The 20,815-nt window shown below is 37.2% G+C and overlaps 1 protein-coding gene across 2 annotated transcripts; it reads left to right on the forward strand.

Annotated features, from left to right (window-relative positions):
* Positions 1 to 19,941: 19,941 nt before the first annotated feature.
* On the forward strand, positions 19,942 to 20,770 carry LOC131430320 (uncharacterized). 2 transcript variants are annotated; one of them, XM_058595197.1, is made up of 3 exons: positions 19,944 to 19,981; positions 20,047 to 20,153; positions 20,207 to 20,770. In XM_058595197.1, the coding sequence occupies exons 2-3, from the start codon at positions 20,075 to 20,077 to the stop codon at positions 20,713 to 20,715; spliced, it is 588 nt and encodes a 195-aa protein (XP_058451180.1). In that variant the 5' UTR covers positions 19,944 to 19,981; positions 20,047 to 20,074; the 3' UTR covers positions 20,716 to 20,770. The 2 variants fall into 2 exon arrangements, with proteins under 2 accessions (XP_058451179.1, XP_058451180.1); XM_058595196.1 differs by having other exon boundaries at positions 19,942 to 20,153.
* Positions 20,771 to 20,815: the final 45 nt, after the last annotated feature.

A 20,815-nucleotide genomic window follows, 5' to 3' on the forward strand; every position in this document is an offset into this window, starting at 1 on the left:
GGGTGAAAACAACCAACACAATGAAAAATAGTCTAGATGAACAACGTTGAGTCAAATAAATGGTTACCTTCCAACATCGCGGAAAAGTTAAATATATTATCAACGTAATTTATTGTGACGATTCATTTTCAAATATTTTGATGAAATCAGGCATCCCTGCAAGCAGCTGATCGGTGTTGACAAACGAGGGGAAACCAACTAGTAAAAAAAACTTTTACATAACACAAGGGGTGTACAGATAGTAAATAGTTCGCGCAGTACAATATAGGTGGAACTAGTGCATCACGAAAAATTATTTTTATAAGAATTTACTCACACTGTCATGTCTGTTAGTCTGTGCAGTTACTGTATGAAGCGTTCTTCCTTTTCATTTCCCTAAAACTATGCAGAGAAAAATTATTAAACTGAAAGTTTCGGATTCTGTTATTTATGTTACATCACCACAATTTGCATTGAAAGAAATACATCAAATGTGCACTATTCGATTTCTATCTAGACAAAAGTGTTTTGTTTTCATTTATTTTTATCTAGATCTGCCTACTACGATTACAAATGTCATCGAAACACGATATCGTACAGAGAGGTGGGATTTTTACTCTACAAAAGCTGTACAACAGTCAGTTACTAATCGTAGTAATAAAGCCTACTTTGATGTTCATAATCATTCTCTGACATCATCTAACGTACAAAAAAATGCAAGTCTGGTGTTGATTTTGTTTTGTTAGTAAATCTTCGGTAATGTTAAATATCTAAGAGTAGGGGCTGGGGTCCACTAGGAGATTGATAGTACCTATTAGCTCTCTCCGGACTGTACCAGCCTAGATGCCGTGTGGAATCCGGCGGAAAAAAATGAACCAAGAATAGATCCACTGGGTTCCTGCTTCCATGTCGTAAAAGGCGATAATTGCAGGAGTTTCTTTTTTCTTTCAGTTATAAGATATTTTCAATGTTTTACTTCTGATTACTCTATTTTACTAAATCATCTCTTTATTCAACCTATCAATTTCCGTCTAGCTTCGGAGAAAAATTTTATTAGGAATGATTTCTTCTTCCATGTTATTGATTGTCTTTCAGGATTATAAAATGAATGATAAAATTCAACCATTGCGCAAATCCGTTTATATTACAAAGTTAATAACAGAGATAACATATATCGGTATTTTGAATACATAGTAAAAAACACTTGATATTAATATTGCAAACAGTAAATTAATTTTTTTTTTCTCGGTAGCCGGCTGCCCAGATCAACTAATATAACCAATTAATAATTTCAATAAACAATTCAAATAATAAAAATAATAAAGAATCGGAAATAATAAAGAATCAAGACGCGTGTGAAATCTGTTGACCTTTGTTTGGTGATTTAAAATGATTTTATAATATCTGTTTAGAATATTTCAATGCAATGAATCAACATTTTTGTCTAAATCCTATTCGCTCGTTTATTTTGTATCACGTAGTTTCATTTATAAAAACGTGCTTAATTCACCTAGCAGTGAGATGATACCTTTTTTTTATCAATCAGAATGTGTTTTTTTTGCATGACTAAAAAAAACGGGAAAGGTAGATGCATAAACGAGTGACTGCATACTCGACAGCCGGCTGTCCGGAGTTTAGTCAATTTCGGAGATTGACTGTTTCGTGCATTATATTGCCAGCACAAAGTAACACATAAAACGATAATACTTTAAAACATTCTTGGTAGCCGGCTACCCAGAGCAATGAACACATGATAACATTATTAAAACATTTACTAACAAAGTATCCTCTCCTGTGATGCATGTGGGAATGCAGAGGATTTCTCGGTTCTTAGTAGCAACATGCATCGAACTAACAATCCTTTCCCTTCCCAAGTAGATCTGCATTCGGACGTGGCCGGCGTCGGTATTGATCAGCATGCATGATTCAATACAGTTTGCACAGTGTGAAACAATGTGTTATTCCCAAACATGTTACTTCAAAAAATCATTTTGCAATCTCAATTGGTCCAGATCAATAACGGAGTAGCAACACACGGGCGGTCTCTAATGCTAATGGTAATGTTAAATATCTAAGAGTTTGATATTATGATCGCTGGTATGAGAATCGGTTTGCTTCAATTTTCATATATAGATTGATTAATTGGATTACGAATGCATTTTTTATCTTCCTTCTATGAAATAAGTTAAATCGAAAAAACGTTGTTTTTAACGAATTTTCCTTGCAATTGACGATCACGACGGAAATTTTAGACATTGACCGTCACTCTGAGATTTCCATCATAGTGATTTGTCACCAAGTGAACATCAAACTGAACTGACGGAATATATATCTCAGTGAAACTCATACATTATTAATGACAGTATGTGTAGATTTTCAGTAAGAGAGCATGCAAGAGAAACGATTCTTTTTGGAACCAACATCGAAGTTGAAAATCTCAAAATAGGTGGGGTGAAAATGGCCAGTCATATTTTGCAGTCAAAACACAAACAAAAATTATTTGATCATAAAAACACTCGTGATTTTAATTAGCTAAAAATGCTGACCGAATATGATGCTACAACCAAAAAATTCTGGAACTAGAAAATGTAACGACACTTTCGCAAAATCGACACTTTCGCACTCATCGACTACTGAAGCTAAACTAAGTGAACGGCGTGTCAAATGAACATAAGCCAAATGTAGCTAGTGCTCGGACCCACGAATAGAGGACTTAGCCGATGGGATGTGACGTTTAGTGTTCGAGTTATTGCAAGTGACCATTTTCGCACCGTGGCCATTTTTCGCCCCGGTCTCCCCTATTTAATGTTATTATAATTTATTTTTATTTTTTATTTCGTCAAGCAAATGTAGACTACATATAAATTGTTTACAATGTTCACTTACATACTACGCATTATTTCTACGACAAAGCTGAGATTTGATTTGATTTTTTGACATAGTAAGGTCAAGATGTTCGCAGTATTGATTGTAATGGCGCATTATTCGATTGACTGGACTGTATTTTGCATAATTTGTTCTAGCTTGTTTTTCTAAAAATAATTTCCTGGAACGTAATTGACGGCTAGGTATATAAAAATTTAATTGCGATAATAATGGAGCTGATTGAATGCGTTGAGAAATAATGTCGCTTATAAAATAAAGCATTGCAAAGTCGCGGCGTTCTTTAAGTGTTTGTATATTGATGAGCATGCAGCGTGCTTCATATGATGGTAGAGGAAATGCTGTCCAGTTTAATTTACGAAGTGCATATAAAAGAAATTGTTTTTGAATAGATTCGATGCGTTCTTCGTGAATAATATTGAATGGATTCCATACTAGGCTGCAATATTCCAAAATAGGTCTGACATATGTAGTGTATAATAATTTAATTGTGTATGGGTCCTGAAAGTTATGACTGAAGCGTTTAATAAAGCCCAGCATGCTATTAGCTTTATTGATTATGGTATTGTAGTGTTCCACAAAAGTGAGCTTGGAGTCTAAGATTACGCCTAAATCTCTTACAATTTTGCATTTTTCTACAAGTTGATTTCCTAGATGTATGTTTATAGATATAGTTTCATTTTTCCTACTGAAAGTTATTGAGTTACATTTTTTTACATTGAGTTGGAGTAGACTTTTGCAGCACCAAATGTGGAATAGATTGATTTCGTTCTGGAATATCACAGCGTCGTTGATATTTTTAATTTCCATGAAGAGTTTCATGTCGTCTGCATATATAAGCACCTTCAGATTTTTGAGTATGAAGGAAATGTCGTTTATATGTAAAATGAAAAGGAGAGGCCCTAAGTGAGAACCCTGAGGTACGCCAGAAGTTACATTAATTGGTTCAGACAGAATGTTTTGGAAGCGGACTACCTGTACACGATTCGTTAAGTATGATTTGAGCCATTCCAGAAGGCTATGTTCTATGCCATATTTTTGTAGTTTGTGTAGAAGTAATGGAATGTCAATACGGTCGAAAGCTTTGCTAAAGTCAGTGTAAAGAGTTTCTACGTAGTTTCCGGCGTCCATTGCATTCAGAGTGAATGTCATAAATTCTAAGAGATTTGTTGTTGTTGAGCGGCCTTTAAAAAAGCCATGTTGTTTGTTTGTTATTACATTTTTAAGTTGATGAAAAAGTTTTTCATTTACAATTTTTTCAAATAATTTTGGAATGCATGAGATAATGGCTATTCCACGGTAGTTCCGAATGTTAGATTTTGCACCAGATTTAAATATTGGTACAAGAAAGGAAGATTTCCATGCTTTGGGAAAAGTACATTTATTAAGTGATAAGTTAAAAAGTAGTTGTAGTGGTAGTGTAAGTTCTTCAGCAAGATTTTTTAAAAATATTGGTGGTATACTGTCAGGTCCAGGCCCTTTTGAGGCGTCTAAGTTTTTCAGTGCTGTCGAAATGTCATGTTCTGATAGATAGTTTACAGAGATGGAGTTGGAAAATGCAGGTATGAAAGAGAAGTATTCACGGTCACGGTCAGTTTCTGAATAAGATGTATATACTTCTTGGAAAAAATTTGCAAAGTGATTGCAGATTTCTGTACTATTTTTCCCTACATGTTCGTCGAGGTGCATTTGAGATGGAAAATTGTTGCTTTTTAGTTTAGTTTTTGTGTAGTTAAAAAAGTTCTCAGGGCAAGTCTTTATTTCGTTTTCAATTTTGCGGTTGTATTCTTCGTGTGCTGTGTTAATGGCTATTTTGAGTTGATTGCATAGATTTAAGTAATTTTGAAGATGAGCGTCACTTTTTTCTTGTTTGTAAATTTTGTGCGCTTTTTGTTTCCTATTTTTCAAATGTTTTAGTTGTGAATTGAACCATACAGGTAATTTGCTGTTATGATTTTTTCTTCTTCTTTTCATGGGCAATGTTTCGGCTAATATTTTGTTTATAATGTGATAGAATTTGTTTACTTCGACGTCGACATTTCCTTCTGTACTCAGTATGTTCCGCCAATTTATTATACTTAGTCTACACTTGACTTCTTCAAAGTCAATTTTATTGTATTCCGGCACTTCCTCATATTCCAAGTCGTAGGGAAGGGATGTATTGTGTGAAAATAATGAATATTCAATTGCGGTGTGAAATGCCTCATTTTTCCATAATGGCAGGTTTGATGCGTTCACACAAAAGTCTTCTGTGCAATTTGTGAAAAGAAGGTCTAAATATGCATTTTGTTGATTTTTTACGGAGTTTACTTGATGCAGGCCAAAATTAGAAATTTTGTCGAAAAAGTAATGCAATGTTGCGTTTTCTCCTACGACTGGAAGTAAGATTGATTCATTTTCAGTGTCAGAAATAAAGTCCGCATTACGTTGATTGAAGTCGCCAAAAATATGAAGCTTTACTTCAGGTTCCATATTCGAAATAATTGTGTCTAAAGATTGAAAGAATAATTCAAAAGAGAATTTGTTCGCATTTTCGGGTGGGAAGTAGGCAGAGCAGTAAATATGTTCTTCTCCCAATATTGAGACTTTGGCCCATACATGCTCAAATTCTTTATATTTAGGAGTAATAATTTCTTCAGAAGTAAAGCAAGAGTTTATGGCTATGAGGACTCCACCTCCAGATTTTTTCTGACAGAGAGATAAATTTCGGTCGTGCCGGAATACGTTAAAATTATTTCTAAAAACTTCTTCGCTTCTAACACTTTCATCCCAGCTGCTTTCAGTTCCAAGGATTACGTCGAAAGAGGAGGTTATTAAATTTTGATGAATTTCTTTCATTTTGGCCGGGCTTTTCATGCGGTTGAAATTTTGGCAATAGACCAAAATTTCAGTCACATTTTGTCTATGAAGCGAAGAAGTTTTTGAGAATTCTGGAATACTTACATTACTAATTCCTGTTTCTATTCCTTCGTCAAAGGGCGTCGTTATTTCCGAAAATTCGGCCTTGTAAAATTGTGTTCGGCTTCCCGGATTAGTTGGAGTCGGCGGGTACGTTCACTTGTCAAAAATTTCCCATAAGAGTCCAGGTCGGCCAGCGCTTCCTTAGGTTTCATTCCATATTCCTGATGCACTTCGATGAAGATTCGTAGGAGGTGGTCAGGTGTTGTTGGAATGCCTTCTGATGCTAATAGCATTTTTATACTAGTTGGTGTCATACCCTCGATGCATACTGTAGGTTGTTGATTTTTCATGTATGACAAATACAGACGGACGACGTGCATTATTTTCGGGTCACGAAGCCTTGCTTTCAAGAAGCGTTCGTCGCCATTTGCAGATTGTGAAGTAAGACGTACAATGGGAGGACGCATTGGATCAATTTCGAATTGGCTGTCTGTATTCATGTCCTGTGATATTGCAGATGAATTTATGTTCTGTGATATTGAAGAAGTGTTCACATAGTTAGTGGATGGTGCAGCTTTGATGTCATTACTTCCTAAGACCGAAGTAGTGTTGTTTTGAATACTTCTTGTTCCTTTGTAGGGGTTGATTGTTTCACCTTTTTGAAAATTTATGAATTTTGAGGCAATATCTGCACCTGGATTCCCGGAGAATTGAACCCGTGCAGCTGCTAGTAAGTCTTTGTCCAAGGGTAAGGTATATTGTAATGACACATTATTGTTATTGTTGTGGCAGGTATTATTACTATTAGTGTTCAAGTTGCTGTTGTAGTGCACATTATTGTCGTTGTTGTTGTTGTTGTTGTTGTTGTTGCTGCTGCTGTTGTTGTTGCTGTTGTTGTTGTTGTTGTTGTTGTTGTTGTTGTTGTTGTTGTTGTTGTTGTTGTTGTTGTTGTTGTTGTTGTTGTAGTTGCTGTTTTTACTGCGTGTACTGTAATTTGAATTATTTTGTTGTTTCCGCTTCCGATGTTTTCGTCTGCAGTTTGCATTTTCAGCTTGTTTTTCTTGCAGCCGTCGAGTGCGCTGTTTCTTGTCATACTCACTCCAGTCTCGTTTCCAGATTTTTTTACTTCCAATGGAGCGCCAGCCACTGTCGCATGTTTGAATTTCCTTCTCTTTGAGTTCTTCAGCTAGAGACTTAGGTTTGGTATTTTGGTCTTTGGTTCCGATACTGGAGATTGATGTCGATATTGCTTTGACTTCATCTCTTAATTCTTCCAGAACAGTGTTAGGTATTATTGCAGGGACTTCAGATTTGGTGGGTCGTAAGAATTTTTCTTCGAGGCGAAGAAGGCGTTCACTCATTTCCTTGATGTGCTGGTCATTTACTTTACTAAAATCGCTAACGTTTTTTATGGCACTGTGTAACGAGGCCTCGAATGACTGCATGCGCTGACCTACTTTACCGCAAATGTTGTGGTCGTTTCTGCTGATACTGGACAATGACTGCTTCACGTCGATGAGCAAGCGCTCGACACTGTCGAATATTTCCAGGTAATGGGTTTTCATGTCTGCAGTGGTCCGGTGATACGTTTCCGTTTGATTTTTTGTGTGCTTTAGAAGTTGCTCCTGTAGATGAAGTAGTTTTAGAGTTTCAGCTCCTGTCCTTATTAAATGTTGACAGTCGGCACACACTGGTACCATAAATGCCAGAATAAAATTTTCTTGATGCCGCTGCACGCCGATGCAGGCTGAATGGTACGATTTTTCACAGAATTCGCATTTCCAAAGGAAGCGGTCGTCAATATTAACACACGATTTTACACCGCACTTCATTATTCTAGATAAAAATTAGTCCGAAAGGCTATAAAAAATAAGCCCGCGCGCGACGTAGACTACGCGTCAAAAAATAAAAAAATATAAATTACTTGCGGAGCGCTCGAAAAAGCGAACCGCGCCCGATGACTGTTCGAGGCGAAAAAAAGACAAATTAGAATCAAATATCATTCCATCCAAAACTCTTGATATACTCGTGTACACAGAAAATCATTTTTACTTATTTTTTGAGGAGAAATCACTCGTTGTCGAGCTCTTCTATAAGCTACCCAAAATTAGATCGTTATCTACTCAAACTGTGACTTGATCGTAAAAAATGGGTGGCGTGCTTTGTTATGACATAATACTTTGACTAAACTTACATTTAATTTTGAGGTCATCACTCGTTACCTTAAATTGGGGAGATGCACTTTAGTTGATTTTGGGTAGGTTTTGACCCAAAATTACGTAGCGGCTGGTAAGAGTGTATGATGTAATACTCTACAACACTGTTGTAATATGACACGAAATGGATTATTCAACTTTTTCGATGTTGAAATTTTAATACGTTTCGACTTTAAATATTTGCATTGTACTGTGGTGACTCAGTGTTGTGATACATTGAGGCTATCCAAATATATTATTTGGAATATAATATATATCAATCATTCTTGCAATTTACGAGGGACATTACAGCAACACTGTGGAGGCAAAAAGGCTACTAATACACTACAAATTTTTTTATGCACATATGACACCTCTTCTAATTAGTACAATGAATCGAACAATCTCAAATATACGTAAAACATTTTTTCATAAGCACTGTACGAAAAAAAAACTCTAAATACGATTTACGATTATGTTTCTTTGTCAGTAAATTCCTCTAGTTGACTACACTGGTCAGATAAACTCACATTTACTAAGTCGGTCTTCGATTATCGGTACTCGTAGCTCCGGAAGTAAAGTGTCAAAAGATACCATAATCGAACTCTCATCGATTATGAACTTGGTTTCAAACAAAAGGCCTTGAGGTCCAATATATTTTCTAGTTTCTATTCCATCAACTTCAAATTCCGGAGTTGACCTAAAATTTTGGAATTACAGGGTAGTTAGTTTGATATTGTTAAAAATCCGAAAAACAATAATAAGATTCTATCTTCGGCCATTACTATTGTGAGCTTATCATATAACCTAAAAGTATCTTTCAAACGAATCGAAGTCTTTCGAAATCGATTCAGGCATCTCCGAGAAATTTTGGCGCATTTATAAACACTTAGATTTGTCGGTTACGTCACATATAAGATCACATTTCCAGAACCGGAAATGTTCACCATAATGCTTTCAAATTTGATCAACAATGTTAGCCTTCAAATGAGCCTAAGTTTATCTAAATTCGTTGAGTCATCTTCAAGTAACTTCAGCTGATTCAAAATGTAGATAAGTCAGTTGCGTCACTTTTTTTTTTATTTAAAAGATATTTTATTCAGGCCTATTTGCGTACAAGCTTTACATGGCCGATTTAGCTGAGTTTTTAAATAAAAGATTTTTTTTTGTATTGGATCTCGTTGTCACCCTTTTTCTAGGGGGAGAGGAGCTTCCATTTTCCTCCTGCGAGGATAGAGGAGCACTTCGTTTGTGGTTCGTCTCGTCATCCATTGCCGCATCGGTGGTATTGTTGTTGATTTCGTTGCTGGTTGCTGTAGATGCGCTTTGTTGTACATTGTTTGCAGTTGCTGGTTGGTTGGTTGCGTCACTTATACTATTACATCTTCGGAACCGGAAGTGACAATCATGTCATCTTCAAACTAGATCAATGATTCAATAGTAGCTTTAAAACAAGCCTAAGCTTGTTGAAATCGGTTCAGTCATTTCCGAGAAAATCGAGCGATAAACACTATGGGTCTCCGAGGCTACGTTCTAATATCAGAGAAAGGCAAAACGTTTCTAAAATTTACATTGGCAGTAAAAAATCTGGTTTCCTCATATGTAACGGTTACTTTATGTCATTCTATTCTATCAGTGCTAATACACTGATGAGTCTAAGACGAAATTCAAGAGAAATAAAACAAATGTTTTTATTCTATCCTACAGCAAATTTCGCATTGGAATGTATTGCCCCCGCTTTTTATGAATCTCTAATATATAATATTCTTTCCTAAATCAAAGAATAGGGCAATATTCTTTCCTAAATCAAAGAATAGGGTGGGAAATAAATCAAAGGAATGAAAGAAGTAAAACGTGAGAAGATTTATAAACACAGTTGGAAAGAACATGATTAAACCCTTCGAACCCTCTTCAATTTGCATACGTCATGTATGGCTATATGAAAATAGAAATAACCACAACGAAGGAATTTTTCATTCTACCGACAATGGTTTTCAACCTAAGTCATCCGCAGTGAGCCTGGAGCCAATAGCATCTCTAACAAAATTGTATTGCGGTTTCCAGTTGTGCTATGACATTAGATAGCGGATTGTGATTAAGAGTTGATATAGAAATAGTACTCTGAATTCATTGCTATTTCAACTCAAATGTTGATGATTTCACCTACTTTACGGAAGGACAACAATAACAACGTCATACCCTTCCATAGATTTAACGAAATTTGTTGTTTGTATTGGTATTCGTATTGTATCTGGGGTTCTTTCTCAGCAAGTGAATCATTGCGTTGTTTTAGTTATACCGTGTTTATCTTCAAGAATGGCTTCGGGATGGTGGAAACAAATCAAGTTCGCTTTCGCAACGTAAGTTACATTGGTTACATGAGTAACCAATTAAGATTGTATCAGTAACTTTTGAACCCAATTTTAGAATGATCTCCCATTCCTATTTAAATCAGTAACATTTTAGTATGGGCATTGGAAAGCGGTCATGTTGATATTTGTTCTTTTGACACTTGAAAATAACCCGTTGTTTCCAGCCATCTGACACCGGTATGTGAGCACCAGCCATTTGAAAGTATACCGATTACGTTGAGCCCCTCGCGTTTCGATCCCCAAACAATGCGATGTTTTGATACTCATCGCGACTCTCAAATTGTGAAAATTATCTCCACTTAATGTCCCAAAACACTATCTGCTGTATTTTAGGTAAACCGACAAGTTATTGTGAGAGAGTCGAAACAAAATTCACTAATTTTCGTGCACTAAACAAGGTAAGGGCATATTCAGGAGTGTTCTAGTTCTAGATGCATAATTTATGTCAGTTTTAAAATTTAAATTCAGAAATTACAACAAAATAAACTGGCTGCCCCAGCAGCGTTTTATCTGTGTTTCAAATATAGAAAAAATAGAACGGCAGTGTATACCAGTTTTAAATTTGACAGTAGAACTGGTCGAATAAATAAAACTAAAACGGATTGCTGGGGATACGTTTGTTTCAGTTTCATTTACATTATAGACCACCCATATGAATCTTGCAGCTGCTGAATTTGCTCTAAGCGCGTTAAACAAATGCATTACTGTTTGTTTGTTTACGTTGCAATCAGCTGATTTTGAAGTTCCGATTTTGATCTCATCAAGATGCGTCGTGACAGGGAGCCGGTTGTTTCACATTGTACAAATTGCATTGATCCTTGTTTGCTGACCTCTACCGAAACTGGCCACATCCGAATGCAAATCTGCTTTGGACGGGAAGGACTGTTAGTTCGATATATTTTGCTACCAGAAACCGATTTCAAAATGCATCTCAGAAAGAAAGAGTTTTTTTTATTATTATAGAGGTTTTAACCATAATGTAATTCGCCTCTTCGAGTAAGAAAAACTTTCTGACTCTATGTACGGGTTTGGAAATCGAACCCAGGTGGGTCATGTGAATGGCATCGACTAACCCATCACGCTATACCCGACCCCACAGGAATAGTTCGGCAGTAAATGTTCGGTAATCTTATTATGTGTTTATTTCTCTGGGTAGCCGGATACCGATAAGTACTATTGTGTTATGACGAATTTCTAAAAAAACTAAAGAAACTCAGGAATATTTGACCTTCTTTTTCAACAGACACGCAGCCGATTCTTAGCGTACAGAACTCATTGCATGGCTGGTGCTATCCTACTGACACTTAGCGCCCTATGCATTGAACCGCCAATCCGAGAAAATTTTTACTAGTCGATTTTTCAAGTGATTGCATTCCCTTTCTATATAGAGACAATGACTTTGCTTTAATTCGAGCTGGTTGATTTACATCTCATGCACTATTTCGATTAAGCAAATCAAACGATCGAAAAGCTCTTGTTACTTTTGTATATGAAACTCATACTATATAGGGAATTACCTCTGAGCCAGGAACATAAAATATGCTTTGTGATTGGATTTTTATTATTACTATTATCATTATAATAATACCGGCGGTCAAAGTTTCCTATTTCCTATGATTTGTCTCAAACTCAGGTAACACTGTCGAAAACTTGTGCTTATATGTGTTCGGTGGCGATGTATTTACTTGTGTTTTCAATCCCGAGCTACGGTGTCAGTTGTCGTTTTCTTTACCGCGTGTACGAAATCGAACACAGCGTACTGTGCGCTTCGTTTGTATGGACGGTGTTGTGTTTTCATCTTCCGTACCAGCGCATGTAAGTTTTATATGATGGTTTGAAATTTTTAACACTCATAACCCTGTCATTTCAGAATCGGAAATCGGAGCGGGATGAAATTTAGGAATTCAGTATGGAATTATATGATCTTTTATTTGAAACTAATTTTGTGAAAATGAGTCAAAGCTTTACTGAGAAAAGTGAGTTCGATTTTAGAATTTGGGAACAATATTTCATGTGGTTTGAAACCGGAAGCCGGGGACTGGTATAGCCGAAATCGATTCGCTTGGTCGTTCACTGACAAGACCTATCGATTGAAATTGTTTTGAGCCCAGTTTTGTAATATATTTCCGTGTTTTGTATCACCGCTCTGTATGACTGTATGAAACATTCTTCGTCCTGTAATTCCGGACCTGGAAGTCGGATCCAGATAAAATTTTGGAGTTTCATTTGCACCTAAGTTTGTTAAAAGCGGTCACGCTATCTCTGAGAAAGAATGAGAAGAATGCAGCTTGGGCGAGCAAGCTGCAACACCGGACAGGAGCAAACGAGAAGCGATACAGACAGGCGCGGAACCGACTAAACTCGGTATCCCGTAGAAAAAAGCGCCAACAGGCCGATATGTGCAAGGACACCAACGGGGATCTTCTCACGAACGACTGTGAGGTGATCGAGAGGTGACGGCAGTATTTCGACGAGCACCTCAATGGCGATGTGGCGGAATACGAAAGTAGCGACGTGGTAACGAACTTGGGAACGTGTGCGGAGGACGATAGACTGCCGCTGGTATTGACCAACTACCAAGCGAGCTACTAAAACACAGTGGTAATGCACTAGTGAAAGCACTGCACTGGGCCGTTACTAAGATCTGGGAGGACGAGATTTTACCGGAGGTATGGATGGAAGGAATCGTGTGTCCCATCTACAAAAAGGGCGATAAGCTGTATTGCTGCAATTACCGCGCGATCACTCTGCTGAACGCCGCCTACAAGGTACTCTCCCAAATCTAATGCCGTCGACTTTCACCGATTGCAACCGAATTCGTGGGACAATATCAGGCAGGATTTATGGGCGTACGCGCTACCACGGACCAAGTGTTCGCCATCCGCCAGGTGTTGCAAAAGTGCCGCGAATACAATGCGCCCACACATCACTTATTCATCGACTTCAAATCAGCCTACGACACAATCGATCGAGATCAGCTATGGAAAATCATGCACGATTACGGATTCCCGGACAAACTGATACGATTGGTCAAGGCTACGATGGATCAAATGATGTGCGTTGTTCGAGTATCGGTAATAAACTCGAGTCCCTTCGAAACTCGCAGAGGGCTACGGCAAGGTGATGGCCTTTCGTGTCTGCTATTCAACATTGCTTTGGAGGGTGTGATAAGAAGAGCGAGGATAGACACGAGTGGCACGATTTTCAGAAAGTCCGTCCAGCTACTTGGTTTCGCTGATGATATTGATATTATAGCACGCAACTTTGAGAAGATGGAAGATACGTACATCGGACTAAAAGCTGAGGCCAAGCGGATCGGACTAGACATCAATGTGTCAAAGACAAAGTACATGAAAGGCAGGTGCTCGAGAAAAGATAATAGCAGCCACCCATTACGAGTTCTGATTGGTGGTGATGAAATCGAAATGGTCGACGAGTTCGTGTACTTAAGCTCACTGGTAACTGCCAAGAATGACACCAGCAGAGAAATTCAGAGACACATATTGTCAGGAAATCGTGCTTACTTTGGACTGCGCAGGACGCTTCGATCGAGCAAAATTCACCGTCGTACGAAGTTACCTATCTACAAAGCGATGATAAGACCGGTTATCCTCTACGGGCACGAGTCCTGGACAATGCTCCTGATGTTTTTGAAGGGAAGGTGTTGCGAACCATCTTCGGCGGAGTGCGGATGGAAGACGGTACGTGGAGAAGACGAATGAACCATGAACTGCACCAGTTGATGGAAGGACCAACCCTCGTCCAAACGGCCAAGGTCGGGCGGTTACGGTGGGATGGGCATGTTGTTAGAATGTAAAAGAACAACCCGGTTAAAATGATTATCGATAATGATTCGACCGGTATATGAAGAAGAGGCGCTCAGCAGGCAAGATGGATAGATCAAATTGAGGACAACCTGCGGACCCTTCGCAGCTACCGAGGCTGGCGACGAACAGCCATGAACCGAGTTGAATGGAGACGCCACCTGTATACAGCAGAGACCCGCGTGGTCTACGACTGAAAGAGTAAGAGCTATCTCTGAGAAAAAATCTTGTGGAAATCGGCTCAGTCAGTATTTTCATATTTTTTGCACATATCACCCTGTAATTCCGGAACCGGAAGTCGGATTTAGAACTTTGTATGGAGTTGCAAGGCCTTTTATTTGAATCTAAGTTCAATGAAATCGGTTCATCTCCAAGAAAAGCAAGTGCGAAAAAATGTTTCAAACATACACACCCTTACGCACATACAGACGTTTGCGTACTCGACGAACTGAGTCGAATAGTACATGACACTCGGCCCTCCGTTAAAAATCGGTTTCACAGTGATTTCATCGCCTTTCTATATGAGAAAGACCAAAACAAAATTTTAAAATTTTATTGTCGATTCAAAGAAAAACGCCATTTTTGATTCTGATGAAATTTTTCCCAATATAAGTAAATATTTTCTTTATCAACGTCCATATATTGCAAGATGCGAACTTTTAAGAAACAAATGTTTTATTAACAAAACATTTTATTCAGTGGGCCTCATTGGCACCTCATAAGAAAAGACGATAAAAGACGCCGACTAATTGAGCTCACCATCTCCTCTTTTTTTAACTAGTAAAACTCACATAAATACCTAACAAACATAGAAGAGAAATACAATTTTGAAACATTTCTGTTTTACTTTAATGATCAGGAAATTCTGATAATTATCCCTTATTACGGACTCTTATAGTAACAGTAACATAATATTCTAGGTTTACCATAAATACGAGGTTTTGTATGCAGCTGAACAATTTGATATGTTTTAGTTTTGTATACAGTATAACAATATGTTTATGTTAGACCACAACTGCGAAATTAAGTTTTCTGATATATATGAATGCACATTTAATTGCAGTCAATTTGTCAAAAAAGGTATTTGTTCTCATTTTTACATTACATTTCACTAGAATAAAAGTTAATGTCGATGTCGATGTGATACACGCAACTAAACTGTTTATGCTGCACACCAACGGTGACAGACGAATTATTCGAGAATGTTTACATCATTTTCGCACGTCTCTTGAATATATGGTCCAAACGTGTTCAGTGAACGCTGCTCTGATTTACGATCACACGTGAGCATTTTTCGGTTGGGAAGTAATGTGCGAAAAAATATAAGCTTCAAAAAGGTAAGCAAACGAGGCATCCAAAGCATGGATATTACAAACTACTACAGGATACGTGATGAAAGCCCTTCCCATTCGAGGCATGTGTTACACCAAGCAAAATAGATATAGCATCCCAATGAGTTGCTCGAAAATGGTAGTGTGTTAACTGATTCAAGTAGAGCATACTGATAGGATGTAAAATAATATAGCTTCGGCAACGTAAACAAAACCGCAATGTAGAAACCTTTAATGATAAAAGAATCGAAGAGCTCGAGCATGTGAATAGTTTAATTCCTGGGGTTTGCCGTACATTTTATCCAATCGCATCCTAGTAGTAAAGAACCCAATTTACAAATATTGTTATTAGTTCATCTGACCTATTCTCTGACGATATTTAATACATCTCCGAAGGTAACCCAATTGATCAGATCATCGTGTATATCGATGCAATCCAGGCCCGTGCGTAGGGAGCCCCCTATGGAAATTTTTTCAATAGTAAGTTCCATGAATAATAAAGTAATAGAGCACTTATTTTATAAAAGTGCAAATAACTTGACAATTCATATGTAGTACTTTTATTTCGAATGTTTGCGCCTTTCCCACCTTTCGAACATACCTCCCCCTTTATGAACCCCCCATGAATAATTTCTGCGCACGGGCCTGATGCAATCCTGTTTTAAACTTACACTTGTGGACACGCAAGCAAGTATCCATTGGTTTTGTGTCAAAATCTACAGAACCGACTCTTTTGAAACCATCCGTATCGACCATACGGTGAACGGGTACTTTCGAACGAATACGAATAAGCGCGACTCGTTTGTCACAAAATATTAAAATATCAGTAAACTTCTTCAAATAAATGCTAAGCCATGGTCATGAAACCAGTGATTAACCATATGCGAAACGCTAGAATGTATGCCAGTTTAGCTTCAAACGATACGTGTATTCGAACATCTTTCGTACGAACGAAAAGTCCCATTCTCGTTTACGGACGAATAGACGAAATGCCGTGGTTTCGATTCGACAGTTTAATGTTACGAAACAACCGTTCGAACGCATTGAAAAAAGTTTAACCGATTTCCAACAAATTTATTTTCGAATCTAAAGGTGATTTTCAATCAAATTTAAATTTGTGTTTTGCATAAAGACTGTCCCAGAAAGTATGGACGCACTTTGATATCGCTGTAAATAATTCACAAGTGTTAGCTATTCAAATTTTATTCGATATACTGATAGTATTAGACTACAACAACAGAATATTATTCTCAACATTTGCTATTTAGCCATTGTAGACTAGCTGGCACACCTTCTTGCGAACGGTCCTCATTAAATTCCGTACAGACTTCTTGGCGACAAGTGTTGACACTTTTTTCCAATCTATTTCGAACTGTTGAATGGTTTCGGGTGCCGAAACATGTTTCCTAAGATGTCCCTTCGTTAATGCCCAAAATTCCTCAATTGGTCGAAGTTGTGGGCAATTTGGTGGATTTATGTCTTTTGGGACGAAAGTGACAATTTTTGTAGTATACCATTCTACCGTTGATTTCGAGTAGTGGCAAGAAGCAAGATCTGGCCAGAAGACAACAGCATCCTTGTGGCTTCGAATCATGGGTAGAAGTCGTTTTTGTAAAAATTCCTTGATGTATATTTCGCTGTTCATTGAAGCTACAAATTGCTTGCCAGACCATAGATTTCTTACCAAATTTTTCGACTTCAATCGGACTGGTTTAACACTTGCCCTTCTCGCACCGTATAATATTGTGGTCCCGGCAAGGGTTTGTAATCGAGTTTCACGTAGGTTTCGTCGTCCATGATTATGCAGTTCAAATTTCCAGCAAGAATCGTATTGTACAGCTTTCGAACCCTCGGCCTGATCGATGCTTCTTGTTTCGGACTACGTTTTGGTTGTTTCTGCTTTTTATAGGTTCGAAGATTCAAACGTTCTTTAGCACGAAGAACATTTCACTTCGAAGTGCCCACTTTTTGGCCACATCCCGAACTGAAACCTCCTTCTTTTGCTCGAACGTCTTCAGTATACGTTTATTCAACTGAGGGTTAGCAGGACCTTTTTTTCGACCCGTTTTCGGTTTATCCTCCTCCTTACCGAACTCCCTGATTGTATTTCGCACGGCTTTTTCACTTACTCCTTCCATCTTTCTCAGTGACAGTCCGCGTGCTGTGCACCATTTGCCAAAACTATATGTATAATTGTGCTTACTTCTCATCCTCCAACGCAATACAAAATCAAACCCGTTTTGTTACAATATTTACTTGCTTCTGGTCTGCCGTCACTTAATTTCGGGTGAAAACTACCAACACAATAAAAAATAGTCTAGATGAACCACGTTGAGTAAAATAAATGGTTACCTTCCAACATCGCGAAAAAGTTAAATATATTATCAACGTAATCCAATAATTTATTGAATTGAATATCAAAATCCGTATCGCAAGTATGTACAATTATATAATTGCATACATTTGGGATATTTATGTAATTTCGTCGGCTAAAAACAAACAATGTTCGGTGTTGGTTCCTAATCAAGATCAATTTAAGCAGACTCTCGTGCAATTGAGGATTCAAAAGTGTGACGATTGATTGAACTGTTTGATTGTAGATCGTTAGAAAGTTTGGTTGCCTTGTTCCACACCAATGGCTCGAACAACCCCATGGGGCTGATCCTTGTAGTTTTTGTGTTGCTGTCTAGCAACAACCTGCCTCTAGCATGCTACGCGTAGGACTAAAACGTTAGCTATAATTTCGATTCTATTTATAGATTCGCGTGCTTCCAACAGCTTAGCTTTTAAATCGATTGACCAATCAGAGCGATGCTTTCCCTTTGATATATCGCTTACTCCTTCAAAACCGTAGTCTATGGCAGGGAAATCTGGTATGCCGAAGATTTTTAGCAGACAAAATAGGACTCTGCTCGCTACTAATCAAAATTTCAATCATATACAATTGAAAATACGTGGCTTGATACACTCAAATCGAAACTTTGAAATATTTCCAATCAAATGATGAAATAATATAAATAGTTGGTACAAAATAGACTGAGCTATAAGTGTTTAATACCTGACCACATTTCAATATGTAGTTTTCCTTGAGTTTCTGATTTGCACCTCTATGTAAAAAATAAAGATGTGTTCCACATCAAAATCATAGTAGAAGTCGAAGAAAACGTTTTTACTCTGAGATGGTAATGTTGATTATAATTTATTGTGCGAAAACTATCGTTTATTTAGTATTGAGCATTATAGTTGATTCAATACAATTTTTCAAATGCCCGGAAATAACAAATAAAATATTCAAAATAAATAGTACTCGATCGCTAAACATTCTTGCACTGTAGAAATTAATATAACACTGATTTCTGTTTAAAAAAATGTTGGTCCGAATAAACCTAACCTTACCCAATTTCACACATTTCTAAAGATTTTCCATGTTTAATCGTAGTTTACACAAAAAAGTAGTAGTAATAATTTTGAAATCGATTTTCTTCAACTCCGAGTGTACTTTTATTGCTGATATCTATTTGTATTATTGAATAAACGATGAAAATGTTGCAAATCTCTACTGCCGATATGAAGATTTTAGGAAGAATTCTCCTTTTCCTGGTTCCATTTTTCATTGGCAGGTGTCGCTACCGGTAATTTAGCTTTGCGACAATGTGCCAATCATTGAAACGAAAAATATGTCCCGTCGTAATAACGGACATATTTTTCGTCGTAACAGTAACTATCGAGACCAAATGTATCGATACTAACGCTCTGATGCGATATCGATACAAAAATAACCGATTCATTAAAGAAAGTATCGGTACCTCAAAGTATCGACTCGGTATCGGACATCCCTAATCTCTAATACAAATGTTGTGTAAATTGAAGAACAGATATTTTTCAAACCGCCGTATAAACAAGTGACAGTTTCTCTTTGTTCACTTTCTCTTTCGATTATTATAACGTGATTATAAAGTTTTTCTTGGATTTTACGGCCTTTTGAAAAATCAACCGAGATATGATACAGATTTTTTTTTGCACCTGATACAGATGTTTGGAAAAAGGACCAGGCAACTCTGCTGGCATCCTTGCTCTGCATCAGGGATGCCAGGTTCACAGATTAATCTGTGTTTCACAGATTTTCAATTTTCTGTGCAGATTTTAAAAATGACACAGATTTTCACAGATTTTTGAAAATGATCACAGATTTTCACAGATTCTGGAATAAATCACAGATTTTCACAGATTTTTTAAATCGAGCACAGTTTAGGACCAAAAAGTACAGAGCGGTTGAGGAAAAAGGTACAGAGCGTGTTGTTAATGAGACCTTTTTTTTTTGCTCACCAAATTGATTTCGATCTGCTATTATGGTACGGGAAACGGGCACAGATTTTCACAGACAGGTTTTTGGCTTAATCACAGATGTTTGAAAAAATGGCCTGGCATCCCTGCTCTGCATTTCATTTCAACGTCGTGAATAAAGCATACAAATGTCGAGCTCGGAAACAGAAGATGTAAATATCGGCAATATTTTAACATCTTTGGATACTACATTCATCAACAATGCAATGTTCAAAAGTTTTTCAGAGACGAATGAAAATAAATTTATGGTGAGAAGCACCGATGCCAGTCATAGCCATCAAATTAATACAGAAAAAGAAAACAAAAATGAAAATTTTAGTCCTGGTAATTTTTTACTCGTCCTATTATTTTTGTTAATGATCAAATATCAATTGCAGGGTGCAGCAGATCTAATCGATTTTTGATTTGTAATGACGTATTTGAAAGTGATCTCAATCCTTCAACATCGGTGAAGAATTTTATTGGTAAAAAGTTATCGTCAATTATAGATAATAAAGTCGAGTTTGTTGATGTTGATTGCGGCAAATTGAATGAAACGAGCTCAGATCTTCATCGTATACAACTTCTAAGAGATTTTTATGTTTCCATACATGATCTACCAGAAGACGAAACGGATCGATGCTACCAAATATCGCGTCAACTAGTCAAAGCCAATGTCAATGATGATATTGAGGCAAATATTCAACTGGCTGCCGTTGATGCAAATCACATAGTTCGCGAATCGTTGCAACGCTGGTCAAATAGACCAAATAGGGTTTATACATATGTAGGTTGTAAGTCCAATCTCATTTTGAAGGATCCTGTGAATGAGTTCACAGTTATGAGGCAAAATAATTTGTGGAACGAGTCGAAAATATCGTCCTTTCGAAAAAGATGCACGAAATAATATGGTAATCTATAAAGCTCAAGAACCAAACGATACTTTGAATCTATCACTTAAAGATTTGCTTCAATATATTACGATGGCAATGCAATGAAACGTTAAC

The sequence above is a fragment of the Malaya genurostris genome, chromosome 2 (genome assembly GCF_030247185.1).
Source record: "Malaya genurostris strain Urasoe2022 chromosome 2, Malgen_1.1, whole genome shotgun sequence".
Lineage (NCBI taxonomy): Eukaryota > Metazoa > Arthropoda > Insecta > Diptera > Culicidae > Malaya > Malaya genurostris.

Coding starts and splice junctions, on each gene's coding strand:
- LOC131430320 (XM_058595196.1), top strand. CDS start 19,958: ATGTCGAGCTCGGAAACAGAAGATGTAAATATCGGCAATATTTTAACA. Junction 20,154..20,206: donor AAATGAAAATTTTAGTCCTG/GTAATTTTTTAC, acceptor TATCAATTGCAG/GGTGCAGCAGATCTAATCGA.